The sequence below is a fragment of the Cyprinodon tularosa genome, unplaced genomic scaffold (genome assembly GCF_016077235.1).
Source record: "Cyprinodon tularosa strain WSP-4 unplaced genomic scaffold, ASM1607723v1 ctg21, whole genome shotgun sequence".
Lineage (NCBI taxonomy): Eukaryota > Metazoa > Chordata > Actinopteri > Cyprinodontiformes > Cyprinodontidae > Cyprinodon > Cyprinodon tularosa.
The window spans coordinates 1,295,986-1,315,936 of record NW_024038778.1 but is presented as its reverse complement, the minus strand read 5'-3'; the positions used below and the strand labels follow the sequence as shown (position 1 = coordinate 1,315,936).

At 38.1% G+C, this 19,951-nt stretch overlaps 1 protein-coding gene across 2 annotated transcripts; it reads right to left on the bottom strand.

Moving 5' to 3' along the window:
* Positions 1-1,233: 1,233 nt before the first annotated feature.
* foxk1 (forkhead box K1) lies at positions 1,234-18,001 on the bottom strand. 2 transcript variants are annotated; one of them, XM_038285324.1, is made up of 10 exons: positions 17,556-18,001; positions 13,140-13,352; positions 8,115-8,313; positions 7,883-8,029; positions 7,087-7,280; positions 6,959-6,964; positions 6,665-6,837; positions 6,393-6,587; positions 4,483-4,656; positions 1,234-3,002 (listed from the first exon to the last, which is right to left on the bottom strand). In XM_038285324.1, the coding sequence occupies exons 1-10, from the start codon at positions 17,999-18,001 to the stop codon at positions 2,782-2,784; spliced, it is 1,968 nt and encodes a 655-aa protein (XP_038141252.1). In that variant the 3' UTR covers positions 1,234-2,781. The 2 variants fall into 2 exon arrangements, with proteins under 2 accessions (XP_038141252.1, XP_038141253.1); XM_038285325.1 differs by lacking the exon at positions 6,959-6,964 and having other exon boundaries at positions 2,782-3,002.
* Between the last annotated feature and the right edge of the window lie 1,950 nt (positions 18,002-19,951).

Genomic DNA, 19,951 nt, shown 5'->3' with positions numbered 1-19,951 from the left:
ACATCGTCTTCACATTGGCTGAAGGCGATTTGTGATCAAAAGAGAAATTAAATTAACAGATTTCTATGGTCGTTTTTTGCGATGAGGCAGAATAGACAAAGATTTTCACAGAACATAAAAAGTAAGCGTCAATAAGTCTTGAAATAAAAAATAATGTTTTCTCAACTAATTAATTTGCTTTTAGAATGTAAGGTTAATGGACAGCTATATTAATTTTGGCTAGTCCTAAATATTAGTTCTTATATATATGCCAGATTTGGTGATATGTTGTCCCCAAACCATCAATTAAAATACCATAAAGTAGTTTTTTTTTTTTTTGGCAACCTCAAATTACATCATTCTAATACCAGACTCCCTGCTTCATGGATCAGACAGCGTGCCCCATCGGAAGGCATCCTTTGCTCACAAGGAGCTACCTCTATATGTTGCAGTAACACCAATATGATTAACAGGGTCTGATCTGTTGAATAGAATTGCATGATCATTAAAGACTCTGCCTGTCATAGCAAAATGCCAAATGTCGAGTGAGATTTTAAAAGTGCAACACTTGATGTCTGAGGTCAAATTCTAGAATATTTCTACACTTGAAGGGACAAAATGCTGGAACAGACTCAGTTCAAAAGCAAAAAAGCAGTAGTATTGGAGCATCAAGCCATTTTAAGTCTTAACCCAAATGTCTGCAGTTGGAGATTTCAGAGCGTGGAGATGCTTTCCAATCTTCAAAATAAAACTGTTTTTTCCTTTTGATAATCTTTTCATACTTGTGTTAAAGTGAGGCCATGACTCAAATAAATTAAATCTACCTGAGGTGAACTATTGATGTTTATCAGAGGCCCTATTCTGTCTTATTTATGCCTCTGACAACTGGGACTATTGAAAAAGGTGAGGTAGTTTTCATTTAAAAAAAAAAGTGCAATTAAATCATTAAGCGCTTAAAGATTATTCTGGCCTTCTACATGGTTAAGTTACAAACTGGACACCGGGACAAAATTTGTTGGAACATGATCTTTCAGGCTGATTAGACTATTTGCAATATGTCTTCATAAACATGTTCTTTTTCTCTTTAGGGAAATTTATTTTATCCAGTTTGTATGACCTCATCTCATGCATGTATAATCTGGGCATTTATATTAAGAATGATAAACAACAATAAAGATTGTTGGATTCTTTGACATGAAATCAATTTGTTTGAACACTTTTTCTGCCTTTTTTTCTTACATAGAAGACAAGTTGTTAGATCAATAAGAATTGTTTTAATTTGTGCTACAGATTTTAAACAAATCACAAACACAGGGACATTAAAAAATACACATACCTCTCTATTTCCATGTTTACCTGTTGATGACAGCTGCTTATACACATAGCAAAAATATTTCTTTCCAAAATAAGAAAACTTTAATTAGCTTTGTTATTTAGCAGATAGCGCAGCATACAATCATAATGCAACCGTCTTTTCTTATTGTGCAACAACAATCACTGAAATTTTGAGTCTGAAGCCTACAAGAGGACATTCAGGGGTGCTAAAGGCAGAGTGATGGAAAAAAAAGCGGGGGAGAAAGTGCTAGAGAAAATCTAATTATGCAGCGTCTGTGACAGGAAACTAAAAGAAAAACTGTCAATGAAGAGAGCGAGAAAAGCAAGCTGGAAGTAGAGAATATATCAGAAGTATTGTGAAGAAAGAAAGCTGAGAACAGTTATAATTCCTGGTCATGAGTTGGTCCCGCCCTTTTTTTTATTTCTAAGAAAACTTTAGCAAGTACACTGATGCAACATAACTGCTGCTGTCGTAGTGTTGCTGATCTTGGACTGTTGAAGCGCTATGTTAGCCTAAAACAGTGAAGCCGTCTACAGGCTAAAATGACATTTCTGAAAAGTAGAAATATTTTAAGGCTTTGATTATTACAACAATGCCTATTTGTGCTAAAACAAATCTGCACAGAGGCCGTTTCACTTCTCCCCATACCACTACACAAACCAAACAACTGGAAAACAATCAGTTTGTCTACATTAGGTTAGCATTCCACTTCAGTCAACCTCCAGTAGCTGCCTCTTTTTGCCCCTCTCTGCACGACACTGCCGCCCCGGTTCATCTGATCCACCTGAATCTGAGAAGCTTCATGCTGAGAAACTGCTGGCTCGTCCTTCCTGGATTTCCCCAACATCTGCTTTTTTTTTTTTTTTTTGCTTGACAGAGAAGGCAAGAGGTATTACATTCTGGTCTTTGCCTGAAAGTTAATGTCCATCTTTTTAATATTTTGAAACACCTGTTTTGCTCATTTCACTATCTAAGAATATATCTTATTTAAGAAAAGAAAACTGAACAAAAAATAAAACTAGTTTCAGTATCCAAGGGGTCATAAGCCTGGTTTTGGGTATGTGCTGCCATCTTCCACAGGCTTCTATATCCTCTGAGTTTTTGTATTTAAAGCAGGCACTAACTAACCAATGTAGCAGTCAAGATTGGCTCTTTGGCTTGAGTTACATCATGGCGCATTAGATACATCTCCAACGTTCAGAAGGTAAAGTAGTGCTTAAACATTTGCATATTAGGCCTAACTATCCTCACTATCCTTTAATAGGAGAAACAGCCTGAAGCCAATTTACTTGCTTTTTAAAATGTAGAACATATATACATTTTAAGTCGCTCTGACCATAATCTATTCATTTCTCTTCCAACAAGCTGGCTGCACCTACAGTCACATTAATGTGAAAAGGCAAAACATTTAGAAGATGACAGAGAGGATGCCCATTGGATAACTGGAGCGTGCGACACCTTAGGGTTCATTGCCGAGGCTCATGGGTTTGAGACGACATTGCAACAATAACAGGCTGCTGGGCAGATGTAACTTGATGCTGAGCAGATTCAGTCTCTCCTTCATCCTCCATCTTTGGCCGCTTGGCCGGCGACTCACAAGAGGCCTCTCCACTAGGCTGCCTGCTCACCAGCACCGGGGGGGAGCTGGATGCCTGGGCTGCTAGGATCTGTAGAGGACTGTTCAGGCCTTAGAAAAGAATCAAAAAAGGGGAGAGGGGGGGTTAGTTGTATTAAGGCTTGGTTTAGTCCAGATACAAATGTCCTTTCTGAATGGCGACAAAGCTGCTAATGTGACCAAAACAAACAGGATGAGTGACACTCGTCTGCATTAGCTTAGCAGTCTGAACACGGTCTGTATCAGGCCTTAATGTACATCGAACCGTTGTAACTCCCCTTAAAAACACAAAATAAAAAAACTACTGACATTTACCAGGGGACAAAAATAAAAGAGATTTATTTTTTAGATCTAGCATTGATTTGAATATTTTTTCAACAGATGCCAGATTCAGTTTCTCAGAAAATGTAAATTTTACATACGATCAATGAAATGACTCCATACAGAGATGTCATTTTTGGGATTACGTTGAATGGGGTGATCACAGCATGATAATGAACAGTTGGGTGGAAGGAAAAAGTGTGGCAGAAAAAAAAAACACTTTTGGAGGATGCTGAAAATGAAGCAACACACATTCAATCATTTGAGATTGCCAAGTCAGAACCGTAAAAGTGAGAAAACGTAAGGTACATTTACATGGACATCAAAGGCCTGATCAGATCAAAAATGTGTCAACATGTCAGACTGAAGATTCTAATCCGATTCAGTCCAATAGTAAAGGAACTTCATTCTGACTGAGAGGTGTTTTGTTTTTTTCCTGATAGGTGTGCCTGTTACCATCCATTCAGATCTTTGGAGTAAAATCATCTCCTCTGCACATGTGTACAACATCATTATGACATTTTCCTCTTTACTAGCCTTCATCCACTTTCTCCTGGTTCTCCTTAGTGGAGGTGGTGGCTCTAAATGTAATGTGTGGATGAACATGCCATCAGGTACCGTGGATACCTTAACTTCACTAAAAATGAGGAGGCAAAGGTACATCGTGGGAGAAAAAAACAACATTAACAGACACAACTGAACAACTGAAGGAAAAGTAATGTGCGCGACATAAGAGTAGCTACAGTTGCAGATAAGGGGGCAAGTAAAGACAGGAAGGTTCTTCTGCTAAAGCGTTTCCAGAGGATTAGACAGTTCAGTGTATGTTCAAATGATTTGAGCTGATCAAAAGCTTGGTACATATATACATGCGTCATGATCGGATCATTTCGTTTAGTGTCCATGTAAACAGATTTTGAATTTCTGGGATTTAGACCTGATCTGAGAAATGTTGTGCATGTATTGTTGCAGCGATTAAAGCAAAAAGGGTCCTGATCGTACCGTGTGCAGAACACGGACACTTTTTAGCAGGCCAAGATTTGTGTCAAAAATCTTTTCTCATCGTTATAGGCTCCTCAGATTTCCTGAAAAGTCTATTTTGTGTTTTTAATCAGCCCTAAGAAATTTAAATACATAATTACTGGTGTGGGATATATTTACTGTAAACACTCCCCTTTTGTCAAATTTAATCCCTGGAATCTGATTGAGATCTGCCTATAGAAACAAAACTTACCAGATGAATTAGCAAAGCTGGTTGCTGTGGAAACAGCAGTAGTGGTGTGCTTGCCATTCTGGGTAACGGGGCGGACAGGCAGTTGGTGCAGACCTGGGGTGATGTAGCGTCCGTCTCCAGCTTGCACCACACTATCCAAGGTCTGGATCACCAGCTCTCTGTTCTGCTGGGCTTCTAAAGATGAAATGAAAGAGGTTGAAGCCCTCCATCAAACATTCAGTGACATCGAAACTAGATTAGCAGATGTATCCTCCCGCTCTTCTGATTGGCTCTAAACAGGGCCATGTGGTCGTTAAGTAAACGTGTGATCTGATGATGATTGTCCGATAAAAAGTACCTTTAAAAATAAATACTTTTACATAGGTATTAAAAAACTTTGAAAATAAGAAAATTTCTCTGTCACTTTTTAGCAGTCTGTTACATAATAATCATTAACATTTTTATACATTGTGTGCAAAAAAAATTAAAAAAAAGACAGAAATTCAACAGTTTACATGTATTTGATCTGCATGTGTTTGACCAAATGAACCAAGTAAAATAATTTAACTTTTCAACAACAGTGTAAATGAATATGGTTAAATCAGAATGGACATTTTCAAACCATAACAATACAATAAAGAATCTAACTGCATCAGGTGATAGTTGAGCATGTAAAATTTAGATTTTACATTTTATGTTAATACAGAGAATTAACTGCATATTGTGTCCATTTTATTTTTCACATTCCAACTAGTTTGGATCTATTGGATATAATTAAAGCATGTATTTCTCTTCTTATGATTTTCTCCTTGCGGCGGCGCCACAGCCAGTCATCGGTCTCACTCTAACCCTTTCTTCCTCTCTCCTGCCTACTAACTTTTGCCCACATTTCCTCCACCCAGAAATCTCTTATTTTGTCTTAGCAGGATCAGCTTCAGCATCCTTCTCCAGACGTGCTCTCCATCTTAATCTGGCCTGTTTGGTTTTATCCTCAAAATATTTAATGTGAGCTGCCCCTCTCATCCTCCCAAAGACACCCATAAAAACCTTTCGCCCTGCCTCTGTTGTTAAACTTGGATGCAAAGATTTGTCAACACAATTGATTACAACAATTATGAAAAAACATCAAAACTCCATGCTTTAAAGCTGCATTCTAAAAAATACATAAACAGATATTGTTGAGTGAATATTTTAGTCTCAGTGCTGAGCATTATGGAGTTCACTAATGGGGCTGCAGGGGGCAGTGTAACCCCAGTTGGGTTTCTTGTAGATATAAAGACAAAGAGAAGGTGGCATATATGCCACAGGTCCAGTCCAACTGCAAGTTCTTTGCTAAATGACTCTGAGACATCGACCAACAGGCTGATTAAGCTCATCCAGAGCAGCTTTACGCTAAAAGGGAAGGAGGTGGATCTCATTCCGTGATGACCTGCTGCTTTAAAGATTCTAATGGCACCTGCCTGAAGCTGGCCCTGCTATTTTTATTATTTTGCAGGGGGAGACAATGTGACTCTTTAATTACTTTTTTTAACCTTTAAATTCTTTGCAGAAATTAACAAAAATGGTGGACACGTAGTTCTGGTTGGGAAACATGTCCATAAGAGAAACAGGCCAGCAGCATCACAGATCCTCCACTGTGCATAACACCATGAGGTGCTTTTCAACATATTAATCCAATTTCATGCTAAACCAACTGGAACATTTGCTGCCAGAAAGTTCAGTCTTTGTCACATCTGACTGAAGTAGTTCCAGTTCAAGTCCAGGCAGAATTGAGCAAACTCTACATGTTTACATTTGTGATAGTGAGATGAATGAGCAGCTTAAAATATAACATCAGAAAATGTTTATTTAGTTTATGTTTAGTTATTATATTTCAATATGCTCTACATTAAATAAAAAGAAAATACTTTAATAAAATCTTCTAACCTTACCTCTAATATCGTTGCTCTCCAGTCCTCCAACAGTGCTGTACCCATTAGGGGGGTTGGAACATGGAGGGGCGCTGGTCACCACCCTCAGCATGGTGACAGAGGACTGAGGGGCGCTTTGAAGCATGTGAATGGGCTTCAGGACGGTGGGATGAGGGGGAGCGGCCATGATGACAGGCTGACTGCTGACTGGAGAGCCTATTAAGAGACAGTTTCACTCGTTTTGCTCAGGTTCGGATCCTAAGAGTATTTTGTGTGTCTCTATACATGCTCACCTGGGGCGCTTTGAGAATACCTATACTCTGGCACAGATGCTAGTTTGCTGGCCAGCTGCTCATGGTGGTCATGAGGGATAGGAGACCCCTCTCTGCTTAGACATTCAGGAGTCTGCAGCCCACTGGATGGGGGGGACAGAAGCCCCTGATGGGTTGGAGATGCAGGTGCACTCCTGAAACAAAAAGCAAAGGAGAAGGAAACACAACTGCATTATTGACAAACACCCTTAAAACATCATGAGCCCTCTGTTGCTGGTGTCTTCCACTAAAACACAACCTCAAGACGAGACTTACTTGGTTCTGTCCAATCAAATGACAGCAAGTGACAGAAGCAAGACAAAGGGGAGAAATGATTAACCCCCCTCTCTTCAGGGTGTATGTTTCTGCCACTGGCAACAGCAAATTAACCTTAGGCACTGTACCTTGATGACAAAGGTCCGAAAGGAGTTCTGAAGCAAGCCACTCCTCTCTGCCTTCTTTTCCTAAAGGACTGTTCCACCAGCTTGCTCTCAGAGGCAGAATCAATTCTCCAAAAGCTTCCTTTTCCAGGCTCATCCTGAGAGCGGGCCACTTTCAGGAAGTAGCGGTTCAAAGACAGATTATGTCTTATTGAGTTCTGGATGAAACACACAAAACCGATTGTCAAGAGACAACAATGAGCACCAAAGACCTTAAATAAACTGGTTTACAAGCAAAGACATGTTTGGAAATTCTCTAATAGATTCCTTTTGGACGCAGAGTAAATCTACATCCAGATAAATTAGCATATTGTTGAGAACTTAATATATTCCTATGATTTAATTAAGACTTGGTAGTAACCCTGTCTACCTTTTCATCCCCATCAGCACTTTTTCCCTCCACTAACCTTTCAATAGCATCATTGCTTTCTAATGAAAGACCTACACAGTTAAAAGAAGAGAGGGAAAGCTTGGAATAGACAATGTTCGCCATCTTCTCCATCACTGTTTATACATTTAAATAAAGCCATGCTTCTGTAGCCAGATTCACTTTTTAATCTGTATTATTGGTCTGGAAATTTGAGTTTTTATTCACCATAGGCCAGAATCATTTAAATCAAAATAAAACACTTGAAATATCACACCCTGTGTAACAAATCTGTTTGCTCTCTAAACCAAAGTCCTGAAACTAATTTACTCTCCAACTATATTCATATATATTAGCATAAAGTCTTCTGTGGACAGTATAAGAGAAGCGTACCTGCCAACCCTTGTCTGCAGTGCGATAGTAGGGGTAGTGTTTGGTGATGTGGGCATAAATCCCACTGAGAGTTAGTTGTTTGTCTGGAGCCGAAGAGATAGCCTGGACTATCAGCTGTGCGTAGGAATACGGAGGCTTGGACTCATCCTAGAGGATCGAGAAACAAAACCCGACAACCATCTCATCCACTTTAACTGCACAGTTTTCTTCGAAGGATATCATTTATTTTTACCTTGGGACTGTCTCCTCCCACGGACTCCACACGCTGCTCACCTCCCCCAGCTCTGTGCTCAGCAAGATTTCGCCCACGCTCAGATACAGCCTTCGCAGCGTATTCGGCAGCTAACTGGAGGTCAGAGGTCACATTGCGTCCAAAGCGATACCCTGATGACCCTGCCCCGCGAGGGCTAGCAGGACAGGAGTTGGGAACACTGTAGAGGAGAGAGAAGTACTAAGATATCCCTTGGAAGAAGTAATGCAGCTAGAGTAAAGAGACACCCCCACCAACATCCCCTTACATTTGCCATTATTACATTTTGCTGATCTGAGGGATTTTTGACATGTGACCTTTGGGCAGAGGGCGTGTGTAAATAAACCACTAAAACATAAGGCTGTGCTGACTCTAAAAAAAAAAAACAGCAATCAGCTTCCTCCCTCGCCGACATTCACATACAACTTCCTGTAGGGTCATGTGCACGTGTTTACATGTGAAATAATAAACAAGGCGTTACTCATGAGGGTTCATTGAATGTGCAGCTGCTCTCCAGTTTCTACTTCCTCAATGTCAACAGAGTATAAACGCCACAGAGACAGTTTGCAAATAAGATGTGCAGAAACTTTAACCGCAAAAAAATGACATAATCATCCTTATCAGTCAGAACATTATTACTATCAACACCGATATGGACAATAAACATAAACTAATTAACTGTAATTGTAATGATTCAGGGTTGGTTTTTTAACACTTTAGGCAACAAGGTTATGAAAACATTAATAAACAGATGTGATCTTATAAAATCTGTCACCAGGTTACAGACGGCATGTTGATTATATATTGATGTATGCCGTTTGTCGTTTGCAAATGCATAAAAAAGGAAAATTAAGTCTCAGGACCAGTTAATAGAATATATAAAAGACAGTTCAAAGCTTTATTTAAGAGATCTAAATAACTGGAGGAAAATAGTATCCACAAAAAATAGAACTAAAAACTATTTATTATGAAGTGAGCCATGCAGTTATGTTGGACATTTATTTACTGCTTAATCTCTCTGAAATATTTTCCTAATTGAAAGAGGTTACATAAATGTTATTTATTCAGCTATTTTTGTGAAGTCTTGTGAGGCAATGAACAGAGCAGGCAGGTCAGGTATGAAGTGGGAAGAGATTCAAAAAAAGCTTGATTTAGAAGATAAGCCAACCTTTCAAAATCTAATGGAAAACCATTCAGTAAATGAAAACTATTTGGCAAAAACTGTCGACCGAAATGACTAAAATATAGACATCAAACTAAAGAAGGTGAAAGTATTATTTATGCACTCAAAAACCCTGTCTTTTTGGAGAAAGACGGCAAAAAGAAATAAATACACGAGAACAGAAGTTCAGGTCAGATGAGACAAAACTCAACTTTTAAGCCTTAACAAAAAATAACATTATTTTAGAGCATGAAAAATGAATTGATTCTTATAGCCTGTATAGCATTTCTGGGTAGATGCAAACTACATTTCATTGCCTTGCTCTCTAACAATGTAATGGCAATCAAGTTGAATTCTATTCTATTAATTCAGATAATCAAAGGACAATTTTTACAAACAAAACAAAAAAGCATTTTAAATGTCCTTCCAGCCTCCATCAATTACTGTGAATGTAATTTGTGGTTGAGTATAATATGAATATAATACTAGAATCAACAATTACCACCTTAGTGATGAAATTACTAAAGATAATCTTTTTAAAACCAGCAATCCCAATTTGAGATCAAACAAAAAAGAGTAGATCATAAATCTGGAGAATTTGAATAATTTTTTTGAAACGTGAACCCATGCCCAGCCCGATATCCTGAACACATCATGTCCCATCTGATGTGCAAGGAAGCTGGTTAGAGCAGACAGGAAGATGGACGGAGCCAAATACAGGGCAAGCCTGGATAGAAAGCTGTTCAGATTTCAGACTGGAATGGAGGTTCCTGTTCCAGCAGAACAATCATTGCAAACATTAAGTCAAAGCAGAAATGGCGCGGTTTAGAAAGTGTTAAAATGGCCCATTCAGAGACAGAATCTTCTGAAAATCTACAGCAGGACTCTTATATTGGGATTCGCTGCCTCTCACCAACCTAGCAGATCCATCTGAGGAGAATCTGCAACTAAGATAGGATTAAGATTTTACTCCCTAGATGTGGATCGTTAGATACGAAAGTTCCCAATATTAAATATAAATTAAACCCACAGAACTCAATATTGTTCATATTCTCTTCTGGTCTTTTTAAACTGGTTTAAACTATTTAAAAAAAAATCTACAAAAACAAAATAGTCACAAATATCCAACAAAATCGGAAAAATAAGTTAGCCATTAACAGGATTTTATCTGCCGCTGTTTAGACAGAGCACAGTAATTTATACAAGACACACCTGCTTTACTGAGGAAAGTAAACAGTGGTTTCTGGGAGTCACTAAGCTTTGATTTACTTCTGGCAGCAGAGAGCCGCGGATACAGTTCAATAAATGATCACAGGAAGGAAAGAATATAGTTTGTTTAGATTTCTTCAGAAGGGGAAAGCTGCAGGATTTAGTTTTGTCACAACAGCTCAAATATTAGAGCTTAAAACCAGCTAGAGAAGGAAAAAACAAAACAGATTTTGCAAAGAAACATCTTGAAGATCAGTGGATTTTAACTGGACAGTTAAGTTTTAATCTTTCTTTTTTAGAACAAACCCTTCACCCCTCCTGCTTGTCCACAGGCAGAGGATGAAGAATGGTAGATGTTGAACTGTTCATTCAAGCTGCGAGACAAGAAAGGCGACTGAGTCCCCTTAAAGGAAAAAGATCCTGGTGTTTTAAGATGAAGCAAAAATCTTCTTCGAATGTGTAACGTGTTGTTTCAAGTACACAAATATAAGCCTTTAAAAAAAGCCACAATAACAGCGATGCAGAGAAGCAAGAGCAGACTTATTTATACTGTTTGTTTTGAGTCAACATGTGAAGGAACAGGAGCCGAGGGCCAAAGTGGAGGGGGGTGGGGGGTGTAAAGGAAACCACCAGTGGACGGGAAAGTGGCTTACAGGCAAAACAATCTGCCTGATAGCCAATCACAGGCCCTGAAGCTTCAGCCATCCCATATAAGGCATGTACACATAGCCTGACATTGCTGGGTATGCCTGTACAGGCAGACACCGGCCACAAGGTGGCACTATACGGCAGTGAGGCTGGCTGTTTACAATCATAGAGATGATTTAAATAAAAAAAAATTTCCTAAAGATCACCAAGACTCAGACACTTATTTATTCAATAACCTGGATGAAGACACTGATTTATATTTCCCCACTTTGAAGGCTTGACAAAAACAAAAAAATAAACCCTGATGGAAAATGATTAAGGCTTACTCTACTGAAAGCATTTATTGGTAATAATAATAACAACGCTGACACCTAAAGCACAGGTAATAAAAGGTCAGATGAGGTTAATCAGTCTTGATTACATGTACCGTTTCTTTAATACAATAACAGTACAAGAAAAAACACCGAAAAGTGTCTTCCACGCCCCAATGTTCTTGTTCCTCCTTAATTTAGGTGTGAAGCATACTGATGCCTAAAAATCACACAGAGCCAAATAACTTCTCTTTTCAGTTTTTTTGTTTGCTGGTTTTAACAGTTTTAACCATTAATTGAATTAGTACACATGTTCTGCACCATCATTCCTTGTTTTTAAAGATGAAAGATCTTTAGAATCATGACACTAAGTTCAGCTGGGTTATGTGAACCATTGGTAATCTAAAGACACTTATCTAAACAACCAGATGGATTTATATCATGTATAAAAATAAAATACTTGTCCATCTTGCATTATTCCTATATTTATTTAGATCAATCACTAATTATTAGACTAACAATATAACCTATTACAAATCTTCCTTGAAATGGTTTTATTTTAATTTAAATTAATAGTTAAATATGACAACATATAGTTCATAGGGGTTTAAAATAAGAAATATGTAGACAATTTAGTCTCCACTAACACAAAAATTAGAAGAAATCCCCATTTATGTTTACAAAGCAGAAAAGCTTTATAAAAACAACAAGCCTGAACTAGAAATCAAAACTTCCTCAGTTCATTCATGAGGTTTATTCATACCCTAATAAACAATACTGAGATTATAACTTTAAAATCTAAAAAGTAATATCAATGTTGTCAGACTTTAATCTAATATATTAAATGTCAGTTACAAAATTTTAGGTGATTTGAACTGCATTAAATAAAGAGGATTTGGTCACAGTCTACAAATTCAAACAAAGGCTCAAACAGTTACATTTTTATTTATTAATGTCTTAAATATTAAGAACTTGTTTATAAGTAAGTAGGTCTTGTTTTTATTTGGAGATCTTTATTGGCCCCTGGATGTCATTGCTTCAATAGATCATTGCTTTTAGCTCTGCTGCAGTTTGCAACTAAACCTAAAAGAGCATCCGAAGCAGTTTTGGATACGAATGCATAGCTTAATGCAAGTCAGAACCTTTCAACACTTCAGCTCAGAAAAACATTTTATAAATCCCCGCTACGATGGGAGTGATTCAGTGACTGAGGCCAAACATATTTATTCACACCGCGCAAACAAACACACATGCCACATGCAGACAGGAGGTAGGAGATTCTCTTCACACACTGCAGTGCAGAACACAACAGTTGTAACTTTTGAAGTACATTTTTTGAAATAAATATTAAATCCCTAAAGACATTGACAAAAAGTATTGCTTTGTTGTAATAGTATAGTACTACAAATGCAGCTCTTAGTCCACTTCAAATCAATCCTGCTCATTCCAATGCAACTCAGTCATACATTAAGATCAAAGTACATTGAGTCAAGTTCTTAGGGGATTCATGTGATATTTCCTTTAATATTCCAGGTTGCATGTCTTGCATTTTACTGAAGTAGGAAAGACTAATTCTGAACAAAAATCTGCTGACAAAAGGTACAACGTTAACCCTAAACTGATGGAAACTGAATTAGGATTAGCCTGACAGATGTTCCCCCCCCACTGGTGGCTTACCTGATTGTGCCGGTGGGTGATGGCAGTGGGGATCCGAACGCCCTGATGTGCTCTTCATGCTGCTGCGCGGTGGGAATGCTGATTTTAAGAGGGGAGATGTGGGGAAGAAGCGGGCGAGGGGGAGGAGAAGGCTGTTCCTTCATGTGCTTTTCCACTTCCAGGAGGGATGTAAACTGGATCTTGATGACTGTACTGGGAAACCGAAACATACACCTGAAAGACAGAAGCACAACGGTGAGAGATGGAGACAGTGGTGGGCAAAAAAAAGCTTAGAAAAAAAGAACGGAACAGGGACTTTGTAACATCAAAAAAGACTTCAAGGAAAAAGCTCCAGTTAGTTTACAGAAACAAAACCTAGCATCACAAGATTAGCAGAAACATAACCTGTAATGTTGGAGAATAACAGCAATGTTTCACTAAACATAAAAGCAGTTATACTTTCAAGTTACTACAAAATTATGTTTATATTACAAACCAACCAGTTTGTGGACAAATACAAGAAAACAGTGTAAAGTTTACACATAAACCTGTTATCCTAAATCTCTCTTTTCTTCTCCACTTTCAGCAAGTCTGAACAAATGCCCGAATGAAAGCAACAACTAATTAACTGGCCGATATAGTTCTAATCCTCACAAACAAAAGACTAGCTTCTATAATAGATGTGTTAAAATGAGTAGCAGTGGGCGTTTGATGACTGATGTTAAACATCTTTACTTTCCTTGTCGTTTGAAGGGAGCAGCTTTTAAGGGGACTGAGCTTCAGTCCTTTCCCTGCTTTTGCTGAATTAGCAAAAGCTCGACACAAAATGGATCAAATGGACACGATCAGCTCTGAGACGTAAGGTCAAAGGCTTTTGCGTCTAATCGGGCCAGGTTGTCCAATGCAGTTAGAAGGAAAACACAACAACCAACTGTTTGCAGCTGCTTTAGACGAGGCTGACGTGTTTGTGCTGCAAGCAATTTCCTGCTTTAATGACAGAAAAAGAAAAACAGACGACTGCATGGAAAATCTAAAAAGAGGGATAACAAACAAACTGACATATGAATGACTTTCACACATCATGGATAAAACTGAAACAAATGATCAATGTTTAATGAATATTACAAATATTTCAATATACAAACTGAAAGCTAGATTGTCAAAAATGAAGTCTACACCTCATCAAAAAAAATCCTGATATTTATTCAAATGCTTCTTTCACTGATACTCAGCCTTCAGTGGGGCCAAAACAACTAATCAGATTAATTGTGATTAATTGATTATTGAGATAATCGTCACTAATTTAGTAATCTATTCATCGTTAACTGGAGTATAGAGACTGTAAAACATATCTTTAGCTGACAGAGCGATCCACTTTGAGCAGTAATTATATCAAAATTGTTAAAATATATAAATATTTTGGATTTAACACAAAAATATATATATTTTTGTCTGTCAATATGCTCTATCCAGAGGTCCTGAAGTGGAAACATTTTAGTTTCACCTGTTTCAATTTCATTAAAAAAATCTTCTTTAAGGAACCTTTTGCTATCCGATAATTAATCTAAAAAATAATAAACAGATTAATCCAAACTTTTAACTTATTGTATTGGAGAACATGTGAGGTTTTCAGTTTCAAAGTAGCTTGTGCTGGATAGTTGATTAGAAATGACTTTGCTTAATTCCAGTCTATGGCTGGCACAACTGGAAAAAACACAGCAAAGCAAAATAGTAGTTCTGTGTTTACAGTTCTGTACAGATTGGCAGAATTCCCATTTTTTTCTGCCTCAGAGCAACTATAGCACTATGGGTGTGTATGTGGATATCCCAAATAAGCATGAACTGTTTAACATGGGCTCGGATATTTTTACATTTTCAAAACTATTGGAATCTTCCAACATATCTTTCCTACCAACTGAATCTGAGATTGACTAAAATTTGTTAAGTGTGACCTATCTGAATTATCCTTAACTGCATATAAAATGGATCCGTATATGAAATGTGTCAAGATTACATCCAATAGTTTGGTACTATTTAACTTAAATTTTTATCTTAATGTCCATACATAAAAAATTATGTTGCTGACTAAAGTTGTATAAATATAAATAATATATAAAATAGGCCCTTATTATAAATAGCAATTCTGTTTTGAAGTAAGAGCAATTCAATAATTGTGTTGATATGCTGACAAACAGATCACTGACCTATCTCACAGTGCTATAGCAGAAGATGCACTATATATAAATACTACATGCTAGATTTCCTTGTTCATAGTTTCTTTTCCAAAGATTTGTATAGCTTCTACAGAGGTTTCTAATCTCCACCAATAGTTGCCACACATTTGGTCTTATATTTTAGGGTTCTTTGCTCTTTTTTGATGCAAGGGTTTTAAAGGTGTCTCAAAAATATGTATTATGGTTCCAAAATGACAATAAAGATACAGCGGAATCTGCTTATAGTGGACACGGATATAGTAATCAACTGCTTATAGTGTTCAAAAGGCCTGGGACAGGATCATTTCTTTACAAATGCTGTTTAAATAATTTGTTTATAGTAATCAAGAAATCCACATATTGTGTTCATTTTTGGCCATTTTATGAATGTAAACATGTGCAAAAAATCATTTTAAAATTACGTGTAGGCTAGTTATTTTATTTTTTTACTCCCATGATTCCTTTCTGGGAGTCTGCTGCTGCCTAGCTAGCTAATGTAAAAAGTTGACGACCAGGCAGGTAGAACTAGCTTGCGAGTCATGACTGGAAATGAAAGATGAAGATGTGGAGACTGTTATCCCTTCCAGAGCTGAGATGAGGAATGCAGTTTGCATTTTAAAGACTGGTCTCCTGCATGTTGGTTTCAAAAACTTTGACCTTTTACATTGTTTTGAAAAAGAAGTGAAGTCGTTGTTGGACAACACTCTGATCGAGGGAACCATGGATAAATATGTCAAGTGATTTCTTAATGCGGCGCAACAGATCCGCAACACAAAACAGAGGCAGGCTACCTTTAATTTTCTGTAGCCTACATGGTTATCTTCTATGTTGTTGGTTTCAAACTTCAGCACTAGGCTACCAGAGTTTAGGAAATGCGGAAGCTATCTGTTTCATTTCATTTTTTTCATTGAAAAACCACTCAAATGGCATTTAGATGATATTCTGAATAAAAAAATAAGTGAAATAATGGAAGTGAAATTCAGATATAGTAATCAACCGTTTATAGTGTTCAAATTGGCTCTGGACCAACGTGATCACTATAAGCAGATTCCACTGTACTTAAACATGTAGTTTTTTTTTTCTAAATGTAAATACCATAAATGGATGGTATCTTTACTCAAGGTACAATAATACTCTTGCAACAGCCATATAGCTTTTGTTTGGGTTGATATAGAATTATTATGCACTCAGCTAAATGTTTTTGCAGTCTTTTATACTGAGGATCGCCCAGATTGTCACCAACCAGTGTGCTTTTGAGAAAAAAAAAAAAACACATGCAAACATGGCTGTAGTAAGATTATTTTCTCTCCATGTGGGTCTCAAATAAAACAGTCTTCAAGCCAACACTTCCGGTTCAGAGCTGGACACGCCTCCCAGCAGTCCGAGGAGCCAATCAGAGAGAAGAACTACCCTCTTCAGTGATTTGTTAGGATATGCGCAGTCAACACTTTCAGCTCTGCAGATTACATCTGTTTATTTACAAACCCGATCATCAGGGGAAAATCCTCAGAATTTATAGCCAGTATAGTTAAAATAAACAAAACTACAATCGTATAAAACGTGATGTCATTAAAGGCACAAGTGACACCAGTTTCAAAAAGAAACAGGAGTCGTTTCTACAAGACACGTGAGGGGAGTAGTCAGGGGTGCGTTTGTTTACATTAATGTTTAAGTGACGGTGACACGTTGACTTAGAGCCCCGCGGCTAACGTGAAGTTAGCATGCTGAGCAACTTTATTAAAATGCAACACACGCTACAGAAACGGCTTTTACGGTTTTAAGGCACGGATTATGAATAAAGTATTTGATAGCTTCATATAAAGATATAAATACAAGTTCAGAGCTTTATATACCTATGTTTGACAGGCCAAGGCGAGTGAAGAAAAACCGGCTGCTCTGATTAAATTATTTATGTGAGTTACTTAACATATAAATAAAAGAATTTATGCAGTAAATACGATGCTTTGTTTTAAACCTGAACAACACGATGTCACTTTATATGTGGCCGTTGTCGAATTGTATGCTAGGCTAATATTTATTTTGGCAGAAAAATAAACGTTTGATATACTTTAAAAAATACAAACATTGTTTTTAATCCAAGGGAAAAGTTTAAACTGATAAGAAATTACAAAAATAATAAGGTGTTGGGTGCTGGGTAAATGTTTAAGGCATGTTAGAACTTTTGGAAGTGATGCTAACTGCTAAGCTAACTTTCTGGGCTTACTCTCTGGGCAGCGGAAGCGGCGGCGCTCCTCTCCTCTGAAACACTCCGTCAACAAACACACCGTTCTTGCCCAGGCACCGCAGGGAGAAGCCGCTCGCGTCGTCGTAGGTAATTTGCAAGTGTCGCCTTGAAATGAAACTCGAGTGACCCATGTTGATGTCCACAGAGCCGTGGGATGAATTCCGGCCTATGGTCACCGTCCTCTGGCGCATGACAAACTCGAAATCCCGGCCCTCGAGCCTAGCCAGGGCCTGCGGAGGAGTCGAGGAGAGCCTCACGGGGAAACCACCGGCGACCCCGCGAGCTTCCATTAGCGGAGGACCCAGGATGGCGAGCGAGGGCTGGTGATAGGAGTGAGAGGTCACCGCAACGCGCACAGGGCTGCACGGCGCCGACTGTAATGCAAGCAGGGCCCGAGCACCGTTGTCGTCCCGGTAGTCTGCCATCTTTTTCTGGAGCTTCAACACGCTCAGTGAGACTATGCAATAAGTTTTACTTGACGGGCACAGAGAGCAGCAACGTGAGAGTTTTCCAGAGCACTTGTTCGCTCTGAAGCTGACGGAACAACATGGAGTCCGCTCGGATCAATAGAAGAACCGGTAGCGGACTATCCAGGAACCGGATTGATGACGCGTTCAGGAACCCCCTCTTAGGAGCAATCATTTGAGATGGTTCTCAACATTTTTTATTAGTAAAACCTCTATAAATACAGATATTCCAAAGTACCACGACTTGTAGTCCTTTTATAGAACAGATCTTATTTTTTTTTTTTTTTCAGTTTTCTTTTGCCATAAACACTTTTTTGTATTTAATGTTGCATCAATCATAATATTTGAACGTTATTGATCTTACATTGGAGAAATTTACCTCTGCATTTGATCCATCTCTTTGGGGAGCAGTGGGCTGCCATTATGCGGCGCCAGGGAGCAAATCAGGGTTATTAGGGTCTTGCTCAGGAACCCAAAGTTGAGGCAGTGGGATTCGGACCGGGTACTTGGAACCTTCTCATTGCACAAGAGCACTGCTCTAACCCACTAAGCTAACACTCCCCCAAATTACTTCAACTGGAACCTTCATATTTAAATAAGTTAATTTAAATAAGTGTCTACTTGCCATACAGGTAATGCAAGTAGACACTTATTCAAACTTAAGAGGTTTTCTACTTTCATCATCTTAAGGTTCAGCTTTATTTTCCTGAAATACTTTGAATTTTATCTTTGTGTTGATATTTTCTGCTCAAATCTTAGATTGATGGTTCCTCTTTTAAAGTTAAATCTTTAGCTAACCGACAGTTGTACTTCTACTACATATATATATATATATATATATATATATATATATATATATATATATATATATATATATATATATATATATACAGGTGCTGGTCATAAAATTAGAATATCATGAAAAAATAGATTGATTTCAGTAATTCCATTTAAAAAGTGAAACTTGTATATTATATTCATACATTAGATACAAACTCATATATTTCAGATGTTTATTTTGTTTAATTTTGATGATTACAAATGACAACAAATGAAAATCTCAAATTCATCATATCAGAAAATTAGAATATTACTGAAGACCAATAAAAACAAAGGATTTATAGAAATGTTGGCCAACTGAAAAGTATGAACATGAAAAGTATGAGCATGTACAGCACTCAGTATTTAGTTGGGCCTCCTTTGGCCTGTATTACTGCAGCAATGCGGCGTGGCATGGAGTCGATCAGTCTGTGGCACTGCTCAGGTGTTATGATAGCCCAGGTTGCTCTAATAGTGGCTTTTAGCTCTTCTGAATTGTTGGGTCTGGTGTATTGCATCTTCTTCTTCACAATACCCCATAGATTTTCTATGGGGTTAAGGTCAGGAGAGTTTGCTGGCCAATTAAGAACAGGGATACCATGGTCCTTCAACCAGGTACTGGTAGCTTTGGCACTGTGTGCAGGTGCCAAGTCCTGTTGGAAAATGAAATCTGCATCTCCAAAAAGTTGGTCAGCTGCAGGAAGCATGAAGTGCTCTAAAACTTCCTGGTATGTGGCTGCGTTGACCCTGGACCTCAGAAAACACAATGGACCAACACCAGCAGATGACATGGCACCCCAAACCATCACTGACTGTGGAAACTTTACACTGGACTTCAAGCAACGTGGATGAAGTGCCTCTCTTCTTTTCCTCCAGACTCTGGGACCTTGATTTCCAAAGGAAATGCAAAATTTACTTTCATCAGAGAACATGACTTTGGACCACTCACCAGCAGTCCAGTCCTGTTTCTCTTTAGCCCAGGCAAGACGCTTCTGACGCTGTCTGTGGTTCAAGAGTGGCTTGACACAAGGAATGCGACAGCAGAAACCCATGTCTTTCATACGTCTGTGTGTGGTGGTTCTTGAAGCA